The 26,775-nt window shown below is 40.2% G+C and overlaps 1 protein-coding gene across 3 annotated transcripts in view; it reads right to left on the bottom strand.

Moving 5' to 3' along the window:
* Positions 1 to 26,775, bottom strand: part of MKI67 (marker of proliferation Ki-67) — a 34,723-nt gene extending 7,948 nt beyond the window's left edge. Inside the window, exons 1-14 of one of the 3 annotated variants that reach the window (XM_077930367.1) lie at positions 26,636 to 26,775; positions 22,761 to 22,873; positions 21,040 to 21,121; positions 20,828 to 20,943; positions 19,147 to 19,216; positions 18,498 to 18,576; positions 16,225 to 17,667; positions 13,502 to 13,731; positions 10,353 to 11,091; positions 9,504 to 9,634; positions 7,530 to 7,722; positions 4,188 to 4,298; positions 1,377 to 2,239; positions 406 to 469 (exon numbers count right to left, since the gene is read on the bottom strand). In XM_077930367.1, the coding sequence (XP_077786493.1) occupies positions 406 to 469; positions 1,377 to 2,239; positions 4,188 to 4,298; positions 7,530 to 7,722; positions 9,504 to 9,634; positions 10,353 to 11,091; positions 13,502 to 13,731; positions 16,225 to 17,667; positions 18,498 to 18,576; positions 19,147 to 19,216; positions 20,828 to 20,943; positions 21,040 to 21,121; positions 22,761 to 22,852 (4,213 nt within the window). In that variant the 5' untranslated portion in view covers positions 22,853 to 22,873; positions 26,636 to 26,775. Of the gene's footprint in view, positions 1 to 405; positions 470 to 1,376; positions 2,240 to 4,187; positions 4,299 to 7,529; positions 7,723 to 9,503; positions 9,635 to 10,352; positions 11,092 to 13,501; positions 13,732 to 16,224; positions 17,668 to 18,497; positions 18,577 to 19,146; positions 19,217 to 20,827; positions 20,944 to 21,039; positions 21,122 to 22,760; positions 22,874 to 26,475; positions 26,545 to 26,635 lie in introns of those variants that run through there. The other 2 variants (XM_077930368.1, XM_028729938.2) reach the window with 2 other exon arrangements.

The raw sequence follows: 26,775 nt of genomic DNA, 5'->3' as shown, positions 1-26,775 counted from the left end.
TTCAACCAGTGTGCTGTGGCACCCTGGGGGAGTCTTGAATAATGGTCAGGGGTGCTGTGGTCAACACTGGCCTCTGCCCCTCTTTCCTTGCCTCCCTCCTCTGATGCCCTTGCATCTCTGCCTCTCAAAGGTTGCACAGGGAGAATGTTTGAAAAAGGGTGAGGGGCTGCCAGTTCTGCAGGCAAGGGGTGCCATAACTGGGCTCTTGAGCCCCACACAGGTGCTGCAGAATGTAATTGGTCAAGGAAGCCATGGACCCAAAAAGGCTGAAACCTTCTGACTTAATTTCATTCTAGTTGTTCTGAAATAAAACCATATTTTAAAGCAGATAAATGTAAACCTGCTACTTCCTTTTTTGAAAATAAAAGGTTTTGTTGAAATAATATTTACACACACCAAGCTCACCTCTGGAACTCATACAAGATCCATTATCTTCTTTCATTAGATTCACAAACTCTGGCAATTCAGCCTAGAAAAAAACACATAATTATTACAATAGCTGGCATGAAAAGATGCTGGGCCTATAAGCAGTGTTATACAATATTTATAAAAGTCCAAGCTGAACTGACATGTGTGTGTGTGTGTGGAACTGTGTGTTAAGTTCATTGAAGATGCAGGTACTCTTCGTAATATGGCTGATTTAGTGCTTTGTAAAATATGTATGGCAGTCCTGACCATTTCACAAGAAGCTTCATAATACTTACTGAACATACTAAATATCGAAATACAAAAAGATATAATGAAAAAGATGAAAAATAGCAATGCTGCTATAATAAAATCATGAGTGCATCCACTTTGCATCACAAGTGTACCAATGTCATTAAACACAATGTACAAGTGATCCAAAGATGAAACACTTTGAAGTAAAAGCAGTAGTGATAAATGATATTATGTCCCAACTTTTCTCCCTACAAAAAAAACAACTATTTCATATATATTCAAAACCAGTGATTTTAAATGGGAAGATCTGGGCCAAAAAATCCAAAAAGATTCTAATTAGTACTCAGGCAAGATTAGCCTCAGAGTTGGGAGTAAGGTTGATTCATCAAAATCAGGGGTTGCTTGTGCAACCCCATAGGTCACATATTTCCTCCTGGTAAAAAACACAAAGTAAGCACGTGTGCATACACTTTGCTTTTCCAGGAGATCAGGGCTTCCTGGAACAAGTTAGTCATTCTCTGCTCAAAATGCTTGATTCCACATTACAACCCAATCTGCATTTAGAGAAATGGCAGAACTGCGTGTCATATAAACATGTCACAGAATCTTGCTGTGCAAGAAAAAATTGGGTCAGGTTAATGATTTCTTTTATTGAAATAATTAGTGCAATTTAAGTATATAAGACTTTTCTCAGATATTTAATATAGAAGACCTACCTTCTGTTCATCTGCAGCTTCCAACATTTCCTTAACACCTGTATAATCAACTTCAGGACTTGGAAAGCTTTGTTTAGGTTCGGTCATAAACTTCTGCAGTCCCAAGTAGTCATCAACTGGCAAAAACTTCTGCTTTGGTGTCTTCAGTAATCGACTAATGCCAACCATATCATCCATGGGTTCAAATCTTTGTTTAGGTGTTCTCAATAGCCTATGAATCCCTCCCATATCTTCCACTGCTTCCACTTTTTCCTTAGGTGCCTTGATAACATGATTAATAATGAATTTGGAGCAGACAGTGTCATCTGCAATAGACTGCAGGCTTTCTTTGGGCGTCCTCAAGAGCCTCTTGACTCCTGAAAGTGCATCAACTGGCTCTGGTTTTTGCTTCGGCGTTCTCAAGACCCTCTTAACTCCTGAAAGCGCATCAACTGGCTCTGGTTTTTGTTTGGGTGTTCTCAAGACCCTCTTAACTCCTGAAAGCACATCAACTGGCTCTGGTTTTTGTTTGGGTGTTCTCAAGACCCTCTTCACGCCTGAAAGAGCATCAACTGGCTCTGGTTTTTGCTTCGGTGTCCTCAAGAGCCTCTTGACCCCTGAAAATGCTTCAACAGGCTCTAATTTTTGTTCTGGACCTTTTCTTTTATCTTCCATCACTCCCTGTATAGTAGCTTCATTTGCTGCTGTGACCAGTGACCCTACATCTTTTTCTACTGAAGAATTCGTTACTTTTGGAGTTGTAGTTAGGTCATCTTGCTCAAGACCAGAGATCTGTGACACTTCCTTCAAGAAGGGGGATATGACATCTTGGTTGTAAAGTTTTTGTTGGCTTGCTGCGCTGAAAGGTGATACAGACATCTCTCCTATTAAAAGATATAAAAATGAACTGTAAAAGGAGTTTTTGATTACACAAGAAATTACTGTTCTTCCTAGTGGAAACAAGGGACACGTGTCAACTCTGTGCCACCTGATAAGGCAGAATTCTTTAATAAATGATGTTCTGCAGGAAAGGGGATGGTGCATGTGTAACATCCCAAAGACAGATAGTTAGCAGGACTAGGAATAAGAGGTACACTTTGCCATGTGACCAAGGTATTTGAGAGCAGAGGCAGTAAAGGAAGCAGTAAAAAAGTCTAGAAATGTTGTGAAATGCTGAAAAGCCACAGAATCATTTAGCATGCTGAATCACTGTGACTCATCATGATGATGACTCATTCTCTGTACAGTGGTACCTCGGGTTAAGTACTTAATTCATTCCGCTGGTCCGTTCTTAACCTGAAGCACCACTTTAGCTAATGGGGCCTCCTGCTGCTGCGCCGCCGGAGCACGATTTCTGTTCTCATCCTGAAGCAAAGTTCTTAACCTGAGGTACTATTTCTGGGTTAGCGGAGTCTGTAACCTGAAGCGTATGTAACCTGAGCTACCACTGTATAAGTAGGCAGGCAGACTCAGTCTGTGTCTGTCTGTGTGTGTCTCTCTCTCTCTGTGGTGGAGCCTGTGCTCTGTGAAGCCTGTGCTCAATGGAAACTGTGTATGCTCTGAAGCTAGTTTAATCTTCTGTTCACTATGCTTTTATTTGCAAACAAGTTTCTTTTAACTCAGTAAAGCTGTGCGACACACTTATGCCTACTACGAACAGTCCTGAACTGGCCAACACCTACTGCTGCAAGAAGAAATCTGCCGTGCCACAACTATTGAACTGTTACTACTATCAGTGTGAGCACATGTCCTATAAGTAACAACTCCTGGATGTACTCTTTTGTTCCATTTTTCATTTGTCTAAGGGAAACTTTGAAATTGCAAGCACTTTGCCTCTGATGGGGGACAGAAAATAGCACAAATATTTCTAACATCTGGGAAAGCCAGAACAAGACCCTCCTATGAGCCCCTTTATATCCTTGTGTTACACTGATGACATAGAAAAAAACCTCTGCTGTGGTGCTCAGAATGTGTACATTCCTGCCACAACAGCATGCTTGGTCATCCTCAAGTTTTCAAGTTTTCTGCCACCAGCTGAGAAATACTTCCTTTTCAGAAACTTCTTTCCAGATACATGGGAATTTTTAGTTTTAATCTTGGCTCTTTCTAGTGTTAGTTTATATTTAGTAGTTGCATTTTTATGACATTTTCCGTATTCACACATTGCATTAATTTCATTTATTGTAACTGTAGTTCTCTATTTTTTGCTCTGCTTCAAAAAAGCAGAATTTTGATCTTAAAGCAAGAATAAACTAATGCTTCTTTAAAGCCAGCAGTGAAATTTCTTTCCACCAAGTTTCTTGAGTTTGCCAGCAGTTCAGATCCCCACGACGGGGTGAACGCCCATTGCTCTGTCCCAGCTCCTGCCAACCTAGCAGTTCAAAAGCATATGAGTGCAAGTAAACAGGTACGGCTTCTGTCACAGTGTTCCGTTGCACCAGAAGCGGTTTGGTCATGCTGGCCACATCACCCAGAAAGCTGTCTGTGGACAAACACCGGCTCCCTTGGCCTGAAGCGAGATGAGCGCTGCACTCCATAGTTGTCTTTGACTGGACTTAACCCCAGGGGTCCTTTACCTTTCTCATAGAATATTTTTCTAAGATGAATTATAACTCCGAGAGAATTACAGCATAAAAACCTAACTGAGAATTTGCCAAACTTCATGTGTAGATACGTTTGCTTGGACCCCTACACACAGTCAGGGAATCTTGGGACTTTTTCCTCTTCCAAATTTACACAATTTTCACATGAGGTGATTTCGGGGGGGGGGGGGGGGGGAATCAAGTCGCCATGTAATAGTTAGCACTAGGGATATATACAAAACATGCATACCAGACTCCTCTGGAGTGTGCATTTCTGAGACGACTTCTGGTGTTGGTATAGTAGTCTTATGAGCAGAAGAGGGTAAACCTGTCAGTGGAGTGTTGAATATCTCAGCCAACCCTGCAAACAGTATTTAAAGTTCAGTAAAGAAATAATCATTTAGTTTGTTTGCAATTGGGAGCAAGGGAAAACATAACTATTAAGAATTCATTCTCTTTGCTTGACTGCTCCCCAGAAGAACAGTCTTATATACAGTGCAATCCCAGACTACAACATCACACAAGATTTTCAAACATTAATGTTCATGGCAGTTTACAGCCACATGGTAGTTTATCACCCATTAGTCTGAACAAACTGTGATAGCTGTTGATGATGTATCAATTCCTCTTCCCGCTAATGATTTATTACATGCTACCTTTACAGATGGGGACGCGGGTGGCGCTGTGGGTTAAACCACAGAGCCTAGGACTTGCCGATCGGAAGGTTGGTGGTTCGAATCCCCGTGACGGGGTGAGCTCCCATTGCTCGGTCCCTGCTCCTGCCAACCTAGCAGTTCAAAAGCACATCAAAGTGCAAGTAGATAAATAGGTACTGCTGTGGCGGGAAGGTAAACGGCGTTTCCGTGCGCTGCTCTGGTTCGCCAGAAGCGGCTTAGTCATGCTGGCCACGTGACCCGGAAGCTGTACGCCGGCTCCCTCTGCCAATAAAGTGAGATGAGCTCTGGACCTAATGGTCAGGGGCCCCTTTACCTAATGCAAGAGAAGGTACCCATGCTGAAAGATGGCAGCAGGAACACAAGAAGCCCTACCAATGTTGCTGGAGCACATGCCTTGGAAGCAGAGCATTAACCCTTTCAATAAGGGCTCATTTTCTCCAGGGAAGCTGAAATGAACAGATACTAATGGTCAGGGGTCGCTTTACCTTTACTGATTAGTAGGCAAAGAAAGAAAGATGCCATGAAGGCATTTTCAACTTTAAATTATACTAGTATTCTATAAATCTATATTGCATGGTTCAATAAACCCACATACATTCTTGCAATAGGGAAGCGAGCACCTATGCTTCCATGTAAAATCCTGATTTCCTTCCCAGTCTCCAAGAAGTAATATTCTTTCACTCTGGCAAGCTGTGCTTCCGTAAAAAAAACGCAGCAACTGTCAACAAAAATCAGGCAGGAACAGAGGAACTACACCTCTTTTCTTCTCTATATTGAAGTATAGAAAATTTAAAAATATAATGAAGAGGGAAGGTTCGGACCTGATCCCTGCATCAAGTCTTGATTGGGCCCAGTGCTAGCCAATGAAAGCTTGGGATCCATCAGTTCTGGGCTATCTCAGCCCTATCCCTTGGAACACCCTATTTGTGGCTTTCTGCTGGGAGGGGGTTCTCTGACTGGCTCAGCATGAAGAGTAGGGCAGCAGGACACCTGTGCTCAATTCAAACCCCCAGTATTATATATTTTGAAACACTTGGGGAAAAGGCATTATTAGGGCTCTGCATATATGCTGCTACACTACAAGCACTGAGTTCAGTTAAGAACAGTCTCCTTTCTAAATTTTTAGCTACTGAAGATGATGAGATACTTTAAAGTCTTAGCCTGATAAGATCTCACTAGCTAGTTCGAATGATTTCTAACAACTAGAAATGGACCTTCAGTACCCAGCATACCCATTTCCCCGTTGCTGAGAATAGTAAAACAGAATTAAGCAAATCTAATCTAAATTAATTAATGATATATTTTTTTAAAAAAAACCATCATTGTGGGGTGGGAGAGGGCGGAATTAAAAGACTAGTTCATAATTAAGACTAATATGAGTTTGGGAAATTACTAAATTCACATGCTTCCAGATTAAACAGGTAAATCGGGATTTTAGCAAAAGAGCAACTTTCATTCGGGGGCATTTAAAACCAGTATTAGTATGATGAAATGACTGCGTATTTTTGGACCATTATATGATGGTATCACTACTGTATTACACTTGGTTTAGATATTGACCTACCTTTAAAATAATATTACAGTGCCATCTGTTGGCAAAACTGAGAGTTGGTAAATTGGCATGGATAAAAATCTTACTATAGTCAAGAATGGGTAAGTTGCCAATGTTAAAAACCACTTAGTACCTTATATTCATCACTTTCCTGTATGCATGTTCGCAATATAATTTTCTGGCAATTAGGGATTGATAAGACTGAACAGCTTTTATTTCTTAAAGTTTTACTGTACACCTAATGCTGTACTACAAACACACACTATAGGTTTTACATACAATTTAAAAAATGCTAGCTATTAAATCTGCCCAGATTTGCATATAAAAATAGTTAAATGCAAGCTGAAAGCTTATTTTGATCATGGGATGACTGTTTCTGACTAACAGATGTGCTGTGTGAGGAAAAGCAACTAACTCCTAATCTGTTGTCACTTCCTCATGCCTGGGAGCAGAATGAACCAGAGCTAGAACTAGGATAATCTGGATGTGCCTAAGGATACTCAATTGGGAGCTTTGATCTTAGCAAAGGCCCAAAAGGGCTTTGCAAGATTATTCTCTCAGACTGCTCCCCCTGCTCCTTGCAGGTTGTGCATTCCTACAGCTCTGAGCGTCTTGCTGGGTTCAATATCACCTAGGGTTAGTCCAGTCCTAACCTTACACTTTTAGAGGACTGGGAGCATATCAGAGTAGCATGCTGCAGTGAAACAAGAAGGCTATTGCCATCATGCCCTGCTTGTGGGCTTCCCATAGTGATCCGATTGGCTACTCCGGGAAACAGTATGTTGGCCCAGAAAGCCTTTGGGTTAGCTCCAGCAGGTCTTCTTAAAAAGTTAACAAAACAGCACCAATCTATTTTATCCTTCCATTCACAGTTCTGTGGATCAAAGCCATAATAAAGTCTTATAGCAAGTGCCATCTTAGGATGTGAACTTCCTCGTGTGATAGGATAAATATATCTTAAGATGGCACTAGCAGCCAATGGTTTTTTACGAAATATACTTGGAACTTTGTGACATACATGCACTTTCTCCATTACTACAGCTTTATCCTTGCAAAAACATAGATATGTTGAGATATATTGACTAGTTGAAGGGCACCAAGTAAGATTCATGGATGAGCAGAGATTTAAACATAGGTCTTTCTGGCCCGTCACTGACTTAAACAGAATGCTACTTTGTACAAACTAGGTTTGATTTTGTTAGAACAGCATGTGTTTGTTTCAGACAGTAAAACCAACCAAGTTCTTTATATGACCAATCCAAACATTTTCCATGGGATGCAAGTGAACTCCTTATAGGCTTGCAAAATATTTGGTACTGTACAAGAAAAAAAAAATCATTTCACCAAAACACTAACAATTTACCTGTAAAACTTTCATTTAAGTCATCATGTTTCTTCAAAGGATAGTTGATCATCACTTTAGGGACTTGTACAGCAGCATTCACAATACTGGTATGAGCTTTTCCAATCACAATTGGAGCAGGGGAATTTGCATGGCCTGTAGTAAAGTGACCCTTGACTTTTCTTATTGGCGTTTTTAGCATGGAAACATTGTTCTGAAAACAAAATATACAATTAAACCTTTGAGTCTGATCACTGAGGCTCAGAGTGCATGTAAGTCCTGGTGCTCGCAGCTCAATTACCATTTACTTCAAAGTTGGATACAATTCTGAATGTCAAGTCCAGCATGCACAATAAATCCAAGCAAAAAAAAGCAGACAGAGCTTTCATCCATTTTTCCTTCTTGAAACATTTTGCTGCTTGGCAGCAGCAGAAACTACAAACATAGAGCTCACATCTGGCCAGTCACATCTTGCCTCCCCAACAACATACTAAAAATTCTCAGTGCATTGTTGCACTGTTGCTTAGGGTGGCTTTTGCCAATTCTAAGTCATTTCCATCCTTTTACTTAAGTAGTACTGAGAAAAGACTGCAAAAATAAGATAGGAAATCCAATTTTGCATATCTTATTTGATAAAGTCCATTTATGTATGTATTTAATATAGAGGTATTTGAGAATAAGAGAATAATAGTACAGAATGGCATTCAAACTGCTTAACATCCTGTAAGGCTACACCCATATTACAGATTAGACGCTTGACAGAGTATGGCTGATCCAATGATTTCGTGGCTGAACTAAAGTTTGAACTGAACCTTCCTGGTTCATTACATGCTGTTAACTAACTACAATACATTAAGCAGCATGAATTCTAAAGGACTTAATTGTAATTGTAGTAGTTTGAATATAGAAAACTCACTTTATTCCTAAAGTAATCAAATAGTAATTCATAGTTTGAAATATTATAATACAAGAGGAAAGCTGTGTGAAAGGCACTTGAAAACTTTTCACTTGTGGCTACATTTCCTCTCCACATATGTATCTTCTGGCTCTTTCTCTCATTGCAAAAAGCTAGTATTATGTTGGAAATGCTTTAGAAGTGTCTACCCATTTACTTTCAGGATACTGGGTACTTGGTAATTGTTTGACAACAAACAGTAAAATGTAGTCCTGTTTCTCATGCGGAGATCTGCTTTGCATGTGCGCAGACAATGTTGGCTAGAAGCCATTGTTCTTACAGATCATTCAGCCTGCTTTACTTAACCTACAAGCTTTTAAGTAGCAAACACGGCTCTTAAAACATTATTTCTTTTTGCTTGTGGCCCAGTGTGTGGGCAAGCCACTTTGGTTTGTGGACAATGGTCTTGCTCCATCTACCAGACATTGCCTGCCTTTCTACTTGCTCTCATCATGCACCTAGAATTCATCTCCATTCATTTTACCATATCCTCTCTCAAAAGAAAATATGATGCATACTCATTAACATTAGCAACATCAACTTATCCATAATTTTCCCAAGCCCAGTTTTAACCTACTTTACAAACTGCTGTGCTTTATATTACTTATATACTCCAATGTGGTAATTCAGGCTGGTTTCATTATCCAAAAGGCATGCACACCAAGAGAACACATCTCTAAACTCAGAGTAGGGGGAAAGAATCTGATCTGCACATTTGCTCTGGAATTCCATGCAATTATTGGGGGGGGGGGGCAAGGTGGAGGACATTTGAAGCTGCCTTATACAAAGCAGAACTATTGGTCCATCCATCCCAGTGATGTCTATTCTGACTTGGTGGAATAGATCTCAAGTTGTCTAGAAGTGCCAGGGACTGAAACTGGTACTTCATGCATACAGACCATCTATCAAAAAGCTAAAGACCCTTCCCATCCCTGGTTTCAAAGAATTCCAGACTCTGGCATTTAATGACTGGAAAATGGAATGCTTCAATATATTTACTAAATGCAGGGTATTAGTTTTGATCACTGCTAGAGAATTACCTTTGATGGTTTTGTTGAGTTCTTCTTGGCTGACCTCTTCTTGGCTGATCTTTTAAGACCACATTTTGCAGCACTGCTTACTTGAGATTTTGGAACACCCTGTTTCACTATATCTGCCCAAGACTTTGCAACTGGAATGATAATTGTTCAAGATTGCTAGTTATTTCTATGCTTAAAACACATTTTTAATAAAACCAACATTTCCTAGATTTGTAGATTCATTTGTTCTAATGCATTTTTAAGCCAGGGTTGTCAGCCTGATGCCCATGAAGGCTTTCATTGGTACCTCTGGGTTAAAAAACCCACAACTGTCTAGCCCTCCCACAAATAGGGGACAAAATGTGCATGTATCTTCTAAGCCAGTGCTTCTCAAACTTGGTCCCATCATCCCTGATCACTGGTCTTGCTAGCTAGGGATTATGGGAGTTGTAGGCCAACAACAGCTGGGGGCCCAAGTTTGAGCAATTTCTGTGAAATGAAATTGAGTGTGGTGTGACCACCTTGTATATTTTTCCTGGTACTGAGTAATGTCCCATTACAGCATTGGTGTGATCTCCACAATCAGGATTAGTAGGACCTAAATGACTTCCCATGGTTAGCATAAGATTTGAGGGTGGCTCTCTCTCTAATTCTGTGTTAGACCATACTCCTCATTGTAGCCATTTTGTGTTAGGCCACACATCTCTCATAGTAGCTATTCTGTGATGGGCACCCTCACTCTATCGAAATTCAAACTGTGCCCACTGATCTAAAAAGGCTGGTAAACCCTGCAGTCTTTTATAATACTATATGCTGTATCTGATTGTTTTGTGGAACATCAAAGACACTAACAAAGCAATAATGACAAACCTATCAAGTTGGCTTTGGAAGCACCACTTTGCCTTTTAGAGTGAATTACACCCATTACTCCACTTCTCCTACACAAAGAACTTCTTGGAGTAGCATTTTTGCTCCTCTTTGTTGAACGAGCAGCTTTGCATTCTTGAACAGTAGGTTCAGATGTCTTAACTTCAGTGAACTCTTCTTCATCTCCGTTCATCTGACTGGAAAGAGCATCCTGTTCTTCTGAAGGTGGGCTGGTAACATGAGAAACTGAAAAGCGACCTCTTCTTTGGGGTGCATCAAAAGAAAAAGTGGCTGGGGACGAAGCAACCGGAGACCTGCATGCTGGAGGCGAGGCAACCGGAGACCTGCGTGCTGGAGGTGAGGCAACCGGAGACCTGCGTGCTGCGGATGGGGCAACCAAAGACTTGCGTGCTGCGGACGGGGCAACCGGAGACTTGCGTGCTGCAGGCGAGGCAACCAAAGACTTGCGTGCTGCGGACGAGGCAACCAAAGACTTGCGTGCTGTGGGCGAGGCAACCGGAGACCTGCGTGCTGTGGGCGAGGCAACCGGAGACCTGCGTGCTGCGGGAGAGGCAACCAAAGACTTGCGTGCTGTGGGCGAGGCAACCGGAGACCTGCGTGCTGTGGGCGAGGCAACCGGAGACCTGCGTGCTGTGGGCGAAGCAACCGGAGACCTGCGTGCTGAGGGTGAGGCAGCATTCTTAGATGAACTATTCTCATGCTGAACCCCTTCAGGGAAACTCTGTAGAGAAAGAAGAGGGGTTTTTTAAAGTTAATACAAAGAACTTCTAATGAGATATCAAATGTGGCATAGCACATAAGCAGAACTTAAACTGAGGAGACCTGAATTTGGGAATCTAGTGTACCACTTAGGTTTACAACCGTATCATACTGCAGTGGTTGAATGGATAAAATGTTCTCTATGTTGTCCTGAGATCCTTAGAGGAAGTACAGGATAGCAATTGGAAGTATAAATATCCACTTACAGATTTCAGTAGTTGCCCAGGAACTAAGTAGTTGTAACTGGTACTTCATTCAAGTGCATCTCCTTACTATAACATTTGTACAAGCTGGTTTGTTAAGACAAATTATTTTGGACATCTACATTGGCAACCGTGCCCCTATTACCTACAGAAAAGCATGCGAAGTTAGAGCTACATACTTTGACACACAAACTGTTAAGTGCTCCTTTTTAATTAACCTTTCTTTCTTGGGTAAATAGGGATGAGAAACCTTTTGGTGTCCTGCAGGTAGCAGTGGTTTACCAACCCAACCCCCCCTTTGGCACCCATGAAATACCTCAGTAACTATCTCATCAAAAATCCACAATACGTAAGAAATAGCTTGCTCTTCTTGCTCAGTTTGTTTGCACTTATCCAGCTACACCTATGAACATATCCACAAGTCACTAGATGCCAGGATTAAAGTATAAAGAGCTTCTTCCTGGGAGAGAATGCAGTAGTGGTGCTCATTTCTTCACTAATGGGGTGGCATGTCTCCATCATTCTATAATTATGTCTCTTTTTCCATACTTTTCCATACTTTTAGACTTAGCAGCCACTTTACAATAAAAAGCCAACCCATGGCAGCCATTTTGTGATTAGCAAGAACAGCACTTTCTCCAAATTTAAGATGTGCTCACTGGTTCAAAGTTTGGTGACTTCTGGCCTAACTCTTATCAGCTCCAGTGAGTAGAGCCAATGGTTAATGATGATGAGAGCTATAATCCACCAAAATCTGGAAGGCCAGACACATGAAGAGGCCTAGGAAGAAACCACACAGACACACATCATGTCCTAGCCCAGAGAAAAGGAACCTTTTTGGATCCACAGGCCAGTCTAGCAGGCCAAATTTTACAAGTGTGCGGGGCCATCCTCCTGCTGAAATCACAAATTATGTCACAAATGTGCTCTGAAACCCCAAATTTAAGACTTCAAAGCACTAGCAGGCAGCAAGGCACTGTTAAAAGCAACGTGTTTTTCCACATCATTTCAATAGTTGTTTCTTTGTAAATCCAGTTGCTGAAATGAAAGGAGGGACATGACACCTGAACAAAGTAGGAACATCTTCGCTTTGCATCAGCCACTGGGTTCCTGCTTTGTGCACTGCTTCAAAGGCTCCCAACAACCAGCTGATTGTTGGGTGCTTCGGAAGGGACTTAAGCTGGTTTGGCCAACTGCCTCCCTCACTTGTGGGCCAATGGGGAAGCCTGTCAAGCCAAGATTGGCCTGCAAGCCAGAGGTTCCTCAAACCTGTCCTAGCCCTTCTCCTTAAATGAGAGCTTTCCTCCTTCTTTTTTAAAGGGCACTGTCAAGCCAAAACACTTATCTTTGACAGGCCTTCCTCAAACGAAGCACAGGACAGCACACATGATAAAATGAAATACAATCACTACAACTACTAAATAGAAAAACCACAATACAGAACAGTAACATCAAACTACTTGCTCCAACCAACGATGGAGTCATCTTGTCCCTTGCTGCAATTTTATTTATTTTTACTCATAATCCAACTTTTAATAAAAATGCCAGTTCTCAAGAGAGTTATTGTACAGCAGGTGAAAACAAGGGAGTGGGGCTAGACCCCACTCATCCCATGGTGGAAACAAGTTTTCCCTTGCTAGCATTTGTCAGGGAGCAAGACCTCTGAGGCAAATGGTCAAGCAACTGGAACTTGCTCAACCCACACCAGAAATAATATTTCCCTGCATTCAAGATAATAAACCTGTCTCAAGGACACTTCATTTACCCTGACAACTCCTGAATTAAGAAATTTTAGGCAGGGATCCTATACCTACTTACTTGTAAGCCGCATTGGTAGGAATGGATAATATCCAATTATATTGTGGCATTAGAACAAATTTACTCTCAAGGGGGCCTTCTTCCCTACACCCCAGCTCTCATGTTTCCACCAATCCTGCTTCAAAGTGTTTGGACCCTCTGGAGATTTGGTGCGGGGGGGGGGGGGGGGGGGAGAGATACAGAGCAACAGGGGAAGGAGTTTTCTTACACAATGTTGGATTTCACCCAATGGGACTTATATCTAAGTATGCATGTACAGGATTGTTAGAAACACACACACACTTGAAGAATGAGAAGCAGAAGACTTGATCTGGGTGCTTTTGAGGCATTTCAGTACAGAAAATTATTTACCTTGATTCGAGATTGTCTAAATTTCAAAACCGCTCGAGGCGAGTTTCCAAATGGCAAGCTCAGTCGTGCTGGAGTTGCACCTCTTTTAAGTGGTGAGTTTGGAGGTAAGCGTTTATCAAACAGTTCAGGACTCAAGTGCCCACCAAAGGACACCCTCTTTCTCTTTCCAAGAGGCTGAATTAATATGTCAGGTTCTTCGTCCTTCCGCTTTTTAGGTGATTTCTTAACTTCTATAAAAGAGCAAAACATACCAAATTCAATAAACCAACTTACAAAGCTAATCAGAAGGTTGATTCATTTTAGGTAATTTATCTAAAAGAAAGACAGAAGAAAGTTATTCTGAATTCCAAAATAAATATTTAGCTCCAATCACAAAGGGAGTAAAAGGTAAAAGTAAAGGACTCCTGGACAGTTAAGTCCAGTTGACTTCAACTATGGGGTACGGCGCTCATCTCCGCTTTCATGCCGAGGGGGCCAGCATTTGTCTGCAGACAACTTTTCCAGGTAATGTGGCCAGCATGGCTAAACCACTTCTGGTGCAATGGTACACCATGACAGCATGGAAATGCCATTTACCTTCCCCACTGCAGTGGTACCTATTTAACTACTTGCGCTTGTATGCTTTTGAACTGCTAGGTTGGCAGGAGCAATGGGAGCTCACCCCGTAGCACTGCTGACCTCATGATCAGCAAGGGGTTTGGTGGTTTCAGAATGTAAAGGTAGGCTGTTGTTGATTTTTGTTTACTATGTTAAATAAGCAGGATTACTTGAAAGCAGGGATAGACTAATTAATGAAATCTATTGGATTTGTCCAAAAACACGTAAAAAGATAAGTTTTCAAATTGCCTTGATATTGAGGTATTTTGTAAGTTTACCTGCAATGACGATGCTTTAGGTTATATGAAATACTTTTCATATATATTGATTGGTTATATGAAAGTGTGAAATACTTTAAGCTGACATGGAACTTGCTAATAAACAATAATAATAAACAAATATTATTATTGGAACCGTGGGACGCGGGTGGCGCTGTGGGTAAAACCTCAGTGCCTAGGACTTGCCGATCGTATGGTCGGCGGTTCGAATCCCCGCGGCGGGGTTAGCTCCCGTCTTTCTGTCCCAGCTCCTGCCCACCTAGCAGTTCGAAAGCACCCTTAAGTGCAAGTAGATAAATAGGTACCGCTTTATAGCGGGAAGGTAAACGGCGTTCCGTGTGCTGCGCTGGTGCAGGCTCGCCAGAGCAGCTATGTCACGCTGGCCACGTGACCTAGAAGTGTCTGCGGACAGCGCTGGCTCCCGGCCTCTAGAGTGAGATGAGCGCACAACCCTAGAGTCGGAAAAGACTGGCCCGTACGGGCAGGGGTACCTTTACCTTTTTATTGGAACCAAATGGAGAATGAGGTATCCTATTCAAACTTGTAAAATAAGGAACATCACAGAAACTGATATGATGACCAAGAAGATACAGTTAAGTGATGAAAAAGATTTTTTTTTCTTCTGTGAATTGGTTACTACATACTGAGTGTCAGTACAATTTGAATATTATTTATTGTTAATTCATTGTTTTCTAGAGTGATAACTAAAATTTTATCTTTTATGTATTTGCACCAATTCAAGAGCACTGGAGATTTTTTTCTGTGCATACAAAAACCTGTCAAAAAAGATTGCAGGTCTTTTGGACCTCCATGATTAACTTTTAGTCTAGGGCATGGATAGGCAAACTAAGGCCCAGGGGACAGACCCGGCCCAATTGCCTTCTCAATCCAGCCCGTGGATGGTCCGGGAATCAGCATGTTTTTACATGAGTAGAATGTGTCCTTTTATTTAAAATACATCTCTGGGTTATTTGTGGGTCCTGCCTGGTGTTTTTACATGAGTAGAACGTATGCTTTTATTTAAAATACATCTCTGGGTTATTTGTAGGGAATAGGAATTCGTTCATCCCCCCCCCCCCCATATAGTCTGGTCCCCCCATAAGGTCTGAAGGACAGTGGACCAGCCCCCTGCTGAAAAGTTTTGCTGCCCCCTGGTCTAGGGGGTTATTTCTGCTCCAGGTTTGTTTTGTCCTGGCAGAAGACTTAACATACTCATAGTTAAAATCTGCAATACTGATTTCATATTTGTAATGTTCTATTGGGTTATATTGAAACTCCTTCTACTGCGCTCCAGTAGAAGACCCCTACCAGAAACTTAGGCATTTGTTTCTGTTTTGCTTTCTCTTTTCTTAACACTGTCAGGTCACATATTCCAAATAGTTTTTGTGTTAAACTCTTTTGGAATGTGATACCAACAGAAACCTATTTTTTCTTTTAAACCATAGTCACTTTGAAGTAAATAATCCCCCCCCCCGCCCCAGTATGCCCTTAAAGAGGTCTCTTGGACCTAAATACAAGACTGATAGTGTCAGAAAATGAGTGTATGATGACACTTCAGTATCAAAATAGTAAGGATACTTTCTGTTAAAGTAAGATTTTAAAAACAGAACTAGTAAAAGATAAAAATTGAGAAAAATCTGTTGGGGTTATTTTTAGTGCACTGTACTTCTCTTAATCGTAGTAACCAAATTCCTTTGGTATTCATATAAGTTTTATAAATAGAATAACCAACAGACTTCGAATAAAATTACATAAAGAGAGCAAAATTACAAGTTCAAGAAAAAGTAACGACCAATTTCTGAAACAATCTCATAATGATAGTCTTAGGCTTGTACTGCAAGTATTTACCTGACTTTCTTTTTATAGTAAATGCGCTGGCCGCATTCAGTTCTGAAGCAGTCTCGCCCTCTGCTGGCACTGGTACATTATTTTCATGACCTGGTATATTGTGTTTATTATCTAAACTCTGCTTGTGGGCCTTCATCGTTGGTTCTTTTATTTTATCATCCTCCTCCTCCTGGAGCCAGTTTCCCTCTTTTTCAGGTGGCTGGTTAGGTGTGCACATGCAACCTGTTCCAGAAGTATCTACAGGAACTTCTAATGACTCCTCTGAATTGATATGCATCTGCTCTGTAGAAAAATGCCCATTTAAAAAGTCTTCATTTTGCTTAATGCTCCTCCGGGGGCTTTTACTGTTACGACAGCGAAATGAATAGGCAGTGATTCCAGAGTTTCTATCTTTTTGTGTGTTGTTCATACAAATCTCATTTGTTGCTTTCAGAGTTTGCATTGGTTCTATGGCCAGCACTTCATTCTTGCCTTTTATTTTAAAAAACTTTTCTGTCGAGGCAACAAAATCAGGCTCCGCTGCACTAAGATTCATTGAGCACTCTTCAATTTCAGAAGAGGTTTCTGTGGAATTCTTCAGTTCAATCAATGAATCTACCTGTTGCATTCTAGAATTTGAAGAACGTCTGGATTTTCTAGAACGTGGACTAGAATAAGTTTGAAAACTCTCCTTATTAGACTTTGGTATGGACAAAATGCTTTCAACTGATCTGCAAGTATCTGTTAAGTTAGCTTTGATTTCCACACCAGTTGTCTTTGTTGGCTCTTCTTCTGACTTTTCAGGGTGCCCTGCTCTATCTGCAGGTTCCAATGATACTATGGAACATGATTCATGGAAATACTTTGCACTTTGTCTACTTGCTGTTAAATCTGTATCATTACTTGCATTTTTAATCCCTTCAGTTCCATCTAGTTCATTCTCTTCTGCTTTCTTGAAATTTAACGGATTGGTGCCTTCACTTTCTTGCTTCTGTTCTGCAGCATAACCTTGAAGACCCAAAGATGATCTTTTGGATCTGTTCCTTTCAACAGATCTTAGATTTGATATTACACTGTTTATTTCTTGACTTTTAATATAACCAGAATGTTCAAATTCATTCCAAATTACACCTTCAGTCTTCTTAGTTTGACCAGTTTCAGATATCCTGTGTGGTATCTGAGATGCAGCTTCTTCCAAGGTATCATTACCATCTTTTCTGGCTAAGTGTTCTTCTTTTGACTGCAGAAATGTTTCATTGCTAACATCTTTCTCTGCTATTTTTGTATCAGGTTCGTGCTTCACTAATTCATAAAGTTCGCTAAAAGGAGACATTTCGTTTTTCCTTTCTGAACAGAAGGTTTTGTATGTAGATTGGGGTGTGCCATACTGTCCAGTAATAAATTCTTGAATTTTTGTTTTGTCACTTTCATTAGTATTCCGATTTTCCCAGTCAAGTTTCTTTTCTAAGAAGAGATTTTTAAAAGAATACATTTTTAAACAATGTGTTCTTTAAAAGTATTTCTATTTTTGGTATAATGCTTAAGTTAGATGAAACTGTTACCAAATTCTACAGTCAGTTAAGGTTCTGATCATAGGGCAAATATATTTTTGAGGAATTAAGTAAAATCAACACCTGCTTCTACATAGAAAATAAGATTTAACATAAAAGTCCTCAACATACAGCTCAGACATTCACAAATGCACTCATATGAAGCTACTTTGCAACCGATACTGAGAATAGCATGCCCATAGTGAATGGACTCTTAAAACTTATCCTTGTATGCAATAGACTCTCTCTCTCTCTGTGTATGTATGTATGTATGTATGTGTGTGTGTTTGTGTGTGTAAAAAAGCACATTGACAAACATCAGCATAATCTGTAATATAAATTTAAGATTTATCTACTTGTGAACTCTAATCATAATCCAGAGCAAACAAAAAAAGTGGCTGTCCCGCTTCTTCTCTTTTGCCATGCCTGGAGCAGCTGGCAATACAACCTGGAGTGGAACTGGCAGGAAATAGAACTGGAAGGGGTTTTTTCAGCCTACAAGGTGTATTCTCTAAAATATTTTGCTTCCTGCTACTGGAGAGATGGGTGGAGACAACCCATATCAATGATCACATTCATTGATAGGAGAAACTAATTCACCAAATCTTGCTTCATCTGTTCCCTCCTACAGCAGAATCCCAGTAAATGCTTTGATTTCAACTACTACGTATCTGTTTATGTAGCTTTACATTTTCTTGCCATTCAAGGCCTAAGAGTGGTAAATAAACTAAAATAACTACCAACCAGAAATCTGAGGACTTTTAGATTCTGAATTCCGACAGTGCAACAACTCTTCCTGTTCTTCCTGCAGAATATGAAGAACCTGTAAATTTGTACACAATGTATCAGATCAATGAATGTTTTATTTGTTTTAGAAGTTCACAAAATGGTGCCTATGGAAAGTATTAATTGGTTTATTTTTGAAGTAAATATTTATATGGTATCGAATAATTTAACTGAGTAGGTTTCACTAGAACCCACCACCTCTAGCCTAGTTCCATTTATTCTTAAGAAAAAGCTTCAGCTGTTTGTTTATCTTCACCCCCTAAACTAGGAGTAACAGCTATCTTGAAAATAATCTATCATCTGTGAATACAGTTGTTATTGCATAATCATTAAAAAAATATGATATGAAAATGTGCTGTTAAAAGAATGCTTCCAAAACATCTATTAAAAGCATACATTCTCAGTAATATATTACTTTGAAGAGAAGAGTGCTGGCATTAAAACGTTTCTGTGAATACAGTTGCCATCCACACATAAAAAAGGGAGACCCTACATCTGCAGGTAAAAAACCCACTTAAGGAGATTGGGAATATGGAAACCTATAGCTACACATTTCATTCAGTCCAGCAAAATGCAAAGGTGCATTTCATTGTATTCATGAAGTTACCTGTAATGTTTCATTCTCTTGAGACCTGGAACTCCTCTTCCGTGGAAGTAATGAAGGTGGATATTCAAACCTGTTTAAAGGTATTAGGTAGGCTTAATATTGATTTGTTTTTCCCACTGATGAGCTAAATACCCTGGCTGCAAAACAGTTGTTGAAAACTCTTTGGGCTGGATAATGCAAAGAAAGCACCAGCCTTAACAGTCAGAGCCAAACAAGAAGTGTAAGTAGCAACAAATTGAGAAGCAGTCAGGGAGGTGAATAAAGGAGATGAGTTCTGGGATCAGGCTTGGCTATGGGACAGAGTCAGTTTTGGCTGCCTGAGACCTGACCTTTACAGAGAGCAGGACAAGGGGACTGTGACCTTGCTCCTGCTTCTTGACTCTTGTCAATACCATTTCCCATAGTATCCTCCTGAACTGACTCAGTGGAATGGACACTGGTATCACTGTGTTACTGGGGTTCCATTCCTGCAATCCTGAGAACAGCACCGGGAGAGTGCTTTATGAATCTGACAGTTATGTTATGGAGTACCCCTGGGTACAATTCTATCCCCCAGTGCTATTTAAAATCTATACAAAGCCACATGGAGCCTGGACCTGTGCCCGGACACAGTGGTGGGACAGATGAGGGAAAGTAAGCTGAGGTTGAATCCTGCCAAGGTGGAGGCACTATAGGTGTCTGGATCCCATGTGCAATAAACTGATCAATTACTTGCCATGGATGGGGTTGCACTTCACCTGAATTAGCCGGTATGCAATTCGGGGCTGCTTTTGGATCCAGCTTTGTCCATGGAGGCCCAGGTAACCTCAGTTGTTCATGCATTAATGATTTCAAAGCTGAATTGCTACAATGCACTGAATGTAAGTAAGCTTCACTTTTACTAACCAGAAACTGCAGTTAATACAGAATGCTGCAATACAGTTGCTGAAATGATTGGGATTCTGTCAACGTATAACACCTCTACTCAGATATCTACACAGGCTGCCAATTTGTTACCAGGCTAAGTTCATGGTGTCACTATTAGTATACAAACCCATAACAGTTTTGGACCACTTTACCCCACATATTCCCTATCAACCACTTCAATCGGCAGAACTGACACAGCACAACGTAATACTCATTCCGCAGTTACAAAACCACAATTTTTTGGTGTTGCAGCACCTACACTTTGTAACTCTCTACCTACTAATATAAGATAGGAGTCTTGACTAGTATTTTCAATGCCTGCTTAAAACATGTTTAGGCTAGCCTACGCAGACAAGTTGAATGATGCATTTTAATCTCCCTTTGCTTACTGATGATTTTAATTATCTTTTTGAAAGCTTTTAAATACCTGTTTTTAACTGTCTTGTACTGATAATTTTAATGTATTCTTTTTTATAACCACTTAAGAGGCTTTGCTACAATCAAGCAGTATATAAAAGTTGTGAAATACAGGTGGCGACCATTTTGCAGGCATCCAATTGATGTGTGGCCTTCCATGCATGCCATTTTCTGACCCAGAAGGGGATGGAATGGCCTTACACACAATATGACTCAAAATGCAGCCCCTGCACAAAGGAGTTGCCTGAACATAAAATAAACTCATTAAAAATTCCAATGACTTGACCCAACCTAGGCAACGTGACACGAGTAATTTTATTTAAGTAGATCCATAGCTGTGTATGGCATTGTTACCTACCTGAAAGAACGATCAATAATAGTGAATACATCTCCATGCTTTAAGTATGTAGGTTGCTGAAAAATATTTCCATTGAGTTCTGTTGGGTTTGCAGGACTTAAGTTAAACAAAGTTGCCTAAAAATAGATTTAAAAATATTCAGCTCAGTCAATTAAGAAAGGTCCAAGAGACACACAACAAATCAATACAAAAATAATAATAATAATGCATACCTCCTTATTTTCATTGACTTCAATTTTACAATGTTCTTTGGAAACCTGAGGCAGCTGAATTCTGATGTCACACTCTCTTTTCCTTTAAATATAATCATGCAGTTTTCAGATTAACATTTGTATATTACGCAGAGATAAAGGGTTTTTTATATAAAAAAATGCCATAATGCTACTATTCAAATATTAGAAAAATTATAAAGACAAACTATGTAGTATTATGAAAACTGAACTTGTTTTAACTGAAAAAAACACTAATGTTTCCTGTTGGCATGCCATAAACCAGAGATGGCTAATCAATTCAGGGTCTAGAGCCACACTGGTCCAGGGTGAACTGTGATATCAGCATGCCAAAGCAAGCATGCCCAAAGTGTAAATGTGTCCATGGCTAGAATTGCAGTTCGCAAGCTGCCTTCAAAAAGCTTTTATATTCTATCAACACTATTTAAAATCCTTTTTTGATAACCTATTATTAATTATTAAATTCTGTAAGATATAAATATATACATAAGAAAGAATACATTTTATGGATCAGAACAGAGGACCTGTAGAACTGGTCGATGAAGAAATAGTATTTTTTTAATGGACAAATTGGAAGGTTGCAAAGGGAGGGCACAAAAAACTTCCTGGGGAACTATATATGGCTCACAGGCTATGGGTTGGCTACCTCTGCCATAAACTTTCCTCTGCCTTCATTAAATATGCACTTGGCCACTGATACCTATTCACTTGGATACTTGGAGAAAAGATACTCTAAACCAGAGCAACACCTGCACCCAATAAAACCCTCCAAAGATATGAAAAGATAAACATAGATGTTGCCAATAATGCTTGCTTATGTAAAACAGAAAGGTCGAATAACTATTGGAGTTAGTAAAGTTCAACCTTTCAGAGCAGGTTGTACAATTCAAAAATTTCTCTAAAGTTGAAAAAGAGCTCTCTCTATTGACTTTTATGTACGGTGAACTTGAAGCAGACAATCCCGAGAAATTAATTCGAGAACAGCAAAGATGCTTATATCTCCAATAGCAAGTGAATGTTGCTCCTTTCATTTGACCCACTGAAAGCATGCTATTAACCATTTTTGCCCACAAAAATATTATAGCTTCACTTGAGAGTTTCAAAACTGTGAAGAAAAATTAAATTTAAACCCAAAAGTAAAGACAAATTCCTATCTACTAGCTCTCAAAAAGGTCAAATTTACACCAGTGTGCAAACCTAAAATGTGCATATTGATGCAGGACTTAGGCATCTTGACAATTTAATTGACATCTTAAGTTTTGCTGTTTTAAAGTGCAAGCAGGTACGCGCACATCCCCAGAAGGGGCACAAAAAGGTGCAAATAAAGCGGCCCTAAAAGAGCGAAAACAGCAAAAATGGAGTCTAGCCTTTGCAAGTGCAGTCCCAGAAGCCTTTTACGCCTTTGGAGAGTTGAGAGTTTAAGAAAGTAGGTTTGGAGAGTGATTGTGGAGTAGGGTGGATTTTTGGCTTTTTTTCAAGCGTTTCTAGAAGTTTAACAGGTGTTTGCAGGCTTTTTCAATGGTGCCCCAATATACGTAATTTCACTTAAATATGTGGTGCCTTGGAACGTAACCTCCGTGTAAATGGGAGTTTCCTGTAGCAAAGATTTTACTGTTTCCCTTTGTGAAAAAAACAGTTCAGACAATTAAATTCCAACATTCAAAAGCTGTATTTCAAAATACCTTCCAATAAATAAGTCTTACCTTCCAAACAAACAAGAGTTTCTAGTCAGCGGAAAATGAGTTCCATCACTCCCATTCTTTTTAATGACAACAATTTTCCCAAAAAGTGGCATTTTCTCATCTGTAATTCCTACCTGTAAGGATTGAACATTGAGAACTCAATAAAGCTTTACCTAATTAGAATATATGATGAGCACCTTTCTATTAAGACAATACACCAAGAGAATTACAATTTTCTTACACTTTTCTTAAACCCAGATTATCATGAAAATGTATGTAAAAGCCCCTTATCAGGTCTATAGCTACAACATATAATGCAAATTACATTATATAATACAGGAGACACATACAAGTGTACTATTTGTACACGTATACTGTTTTGCTGCTCATTAACACTAGCTCCTAAAAAAATTCAAGTCATTTCTCAGTAACATGATCAAAGTCATAGACGTACAAGTAATTTGAACAAGACATCTTTAAAATTAATGAATGCATTATGGCATTAGCTTTCATGGAATACAGTGCACTTCATCAGATGCACAGAGTGAGATCCTCAACTGTCAAAATATTGCACACATGGGTGCTGTTGGGGTGGATGGATATAATGTAACCAGAAAGGCCAGAGAGAATGCAGGGAAAATAGAGACAGTGAAAATTACATAAATAACAATGATAGTTCACAGAATCAGTTGTGAATAATAGACATCCTGGCATTTGTATACCAATTAACTTGTATGTTTTGTTAACATTTCATTTAGTACTACAATATGTTTACATAGAGCTGCCCTTGAAGCCAGTTCAGAAGTTCCAATTGGTGCAAAAATGCTCCCACCTCACTATCCAGTAGCAAAACTAGATACAACATTGTGACAGCACTCTTGAAACAGTTGTGCTGGTTACATGTTTGCCCAATTTAAGGTGCTCACTTTAGTGTATTGTCCTGCATGGCCTGGATACTTAAAAGAGCACCTTTCCCCATTATATGCCAGCCTGTGCTTTGAGATCTGAAAGAAAGGTCCTTCTTATAGTTCTATTTAAAACCAAGACTCAAACAACAAGACCGTAAGAAGAGCCTGCTGGATCAGGCCTTCAGGCCTATTGACAACCTAATCTAGCATCTTGTTCTCACAGTGGCCACCCAGATGCCTGTGGGAAACCCACAAACTGGACCTGAGAACAGCAGCACCATCCCATTCTGTGGTTTCCAGCATCCTGCTTCTGGAAGGGACTCATGTAATGGCTTCTGTGTTATGGCTCCCCGATTACAGAATTGCCTTCCACTAGAAATACGTTGGTCCTCTTTGCTGGTGTCTTTATGTCATTTACTCTGCTTGGCATTTGGAGGTCAACTGCTCCTACTGTTGCTGAGTTATAAGATGTGTTATATTGCTAGTTTAATGATGGGTGTTCTACCGTTTATTATGAATTGTATACAGTGCTCAAAATTAACCAGGCACTAGGCATTTCCACCATCTGGAAGTGCATGTCTGGGGATCCTTGGATCTAGACTGTTTTCATACAGTAACACTCCATCCTGTAAAATTCTATTGGTTATATTTTATCTACACAATTGGGAATGAATTTCTGGAAACAAAATGCTTCTCAGACTGCAGCCTGAGCAGGAGCAGTTACCATTAATAAAAAGAAGTTGGAATAAGCCAATATACATGTGGACTTTTCTTCTTCAAGTTCTCAAAGCTCAAGGTTGTCATCCGAACTATCCAGATGTTTAACTGATCACAGCCCAAGACTTTAGAGCTGTCTTGCCAAAAAAAATATATATCTGAATTTCTAACACTGATTGTATACCATCTTAGCAACTTCATTTAAATTAATAAATAAAAAAAGATATTTGCCTTACTTCAGTCCACAAGTGAAAAAAGGAAACTCTTGATATATAGTTTCACATTGCAAGTCTGAATAAAGTATCCTTATTACAGGATAGCCAGTTTGTTATCATTTACAATGTTCTGGGAGACTGGAATTGCCCCCCAACAGTTTTTTTAATATTGTAATTTCTGATGAGATTAAATTTATTCTTCTGCATAGCAACTGGCCTATTTGTAGTATGTATGCAATAATCCACTAACAATGCTCTTAATCATTCTACATATAAAGTTGTTCTAGTCCTCTTAATCAATTCCAATAATTTGTCAGAGAAAGTCTGTCATGTACATGAGCAGTTTAACTTGAATCCATAGGACACTGAAACCACATGTCTCCTCCTCATGTGAATCACTAACTGATTTCCAGGTACTGTACTATACAGATATATAAATGCATCTATTTTACTGTCTACCCCATACAGTACTGTCAAAGCAATAACGTTTACAATCTGTATACACAATAGAGGAGCTGTGCAAATCAGCAACTACACTTTCACACAAACAGTTGTACTTACAATGAGACAGCCTGTTATTGTGTTCATGGTTATATGTGAACAAGCCTACAGGCATTATGTATATATATTTGAATATTGCAATTGCTGCTGCTTTTTGTGAAACAGCTTCATCTGCATACACAACTGGAAGAATAGTCTGGCTTTGCAACTATTTTGTTCCATGTTTCCACCTCATGTGATTGGTTTACTAACAAGTACATTTCCTTCAGAAACATTTTCGTTTTAAAAAAACCCCAGAAACTTTAGGGTGGTAACTGTAGATACGTTAATGTGTGGTATGGATACCAACATAGTTACAATATTTGTATACAGTACCACAGCAAAGAGGCAGGTGGCACCTTTTTAAAGTAGAAATACCATGTTCTGTAGAAGGCTCATTTAATTTAAAATGGTCTCAACAGAATTACATGAAGCAAAAAAGTTTCAGCAGAATAAGCAACAAAGACATTGCAAAGTCAGGTATGCTGGGATTGCCAACTCAGTTATGCAATTGTTCCCAAAAGATACAATCAAACAAGGTAAATCAGATGTAGCCCCCTGTCCAAACTGTTCTACTGTACTACAACTCCCATACCAGACTATGCTGGCTGAGGCTGATGGGAGTTGTAGTCCGACTACGAATATTTATTCTGTACAAAGCCACCCTGCAGCATTTTGCTGGAACTCGATTTTCCATAAGAGAGATACTCTGTGGATGCAGCGCGCTCCGGAAAGGCGAGAAAGGCGCGCATTTCAAAAATACCTCGCGACGAGTCTTGTGGAGGCTCCCCACAAAACAGTGGTCTAATACGAGGGGAAACGACCTATTCGCAGCTCTCACCACCAAGTTAGCCAGGCCTGTGCTGTGAACAGTGCCGGATTTACGTATAAGCTAAACAAGCTATAGTTTAGGGTCCCACTCTTTTGGGGGGCCCCAAAAAATTTAAAGGGAAAATAACTGGATGTACATTTCCAAACTATAAGATAAAAAAACACAAATGAAATACAACCTATATACAGCAACAGTGGGAAATGGCTTTAGATACCTATTAGGTCCATAAATTACCATGTAGCATATATTCAACACAAAAAAAACAGCGACAATTTGTTGTTGACAAAGGACAGCTGGACATATAAAGGGCCCCATTATCGTCAGTAGCTTAACGCCTCATCAAACCTAAATTCGGCCTTGGCTGTGAAGGCTCTAAGGGGAAAAACTAAAGGTAAAGGGACCCCTGCCGCCAAATCTCACTGATTCCCCTCAGTGACACCCTCATTTCCCCCAACGTCTCTCCCCCCAACGAACAGCACAGAGGGGACGCTTTTTAAAAAGAAGAGGCCGTTGGACCAACTCACTCGCTTTGCCGGCGCAACCGCTCGCCCCCAAACAAGCCTTAGCACCGTGGGCAGCGAATGCTCCTTCCCCCATTGCCAACTTCTCTCCCCCCCCCCCCCCGCAATAAGAGTCTGGGTCGTGCCCCCCCCCCGTTCCCCACACGGGCTGAACGTCCCTTACCTGCGCGCGCGTCCTCCGCCACGAGGATACGCAGGACCCTCTCGCTCTCCCCTTCTCTCCCCCCTAACAGTCCCAACCGAGTAACAAACCCGCGTGCGCGCGAGCGCCTAACTCCCCACTTAATTCAAATCCCCGCTCTG

This window comes from Podarcis muralis, chromosome 6 (assembly GCF_964188315.1).
Source record: "Podarcis muralis chromosome 6, rPodMur119.hap1.1, whole genome shotgun sequence".
In the NCBI taxonomy this organism is placed as follows: domain Eukaryota; kingdom Metazoa; phylum Chordata; class Lepidosauria; order Squamata; family Lacertidae; genus Podarcis; species Podarcis muralis.
The sequence above is the reverse complement of the archived record's forward strand: the minus strand, read 5'-3'. Positions and strand labels throughout refer to the sequence as shown.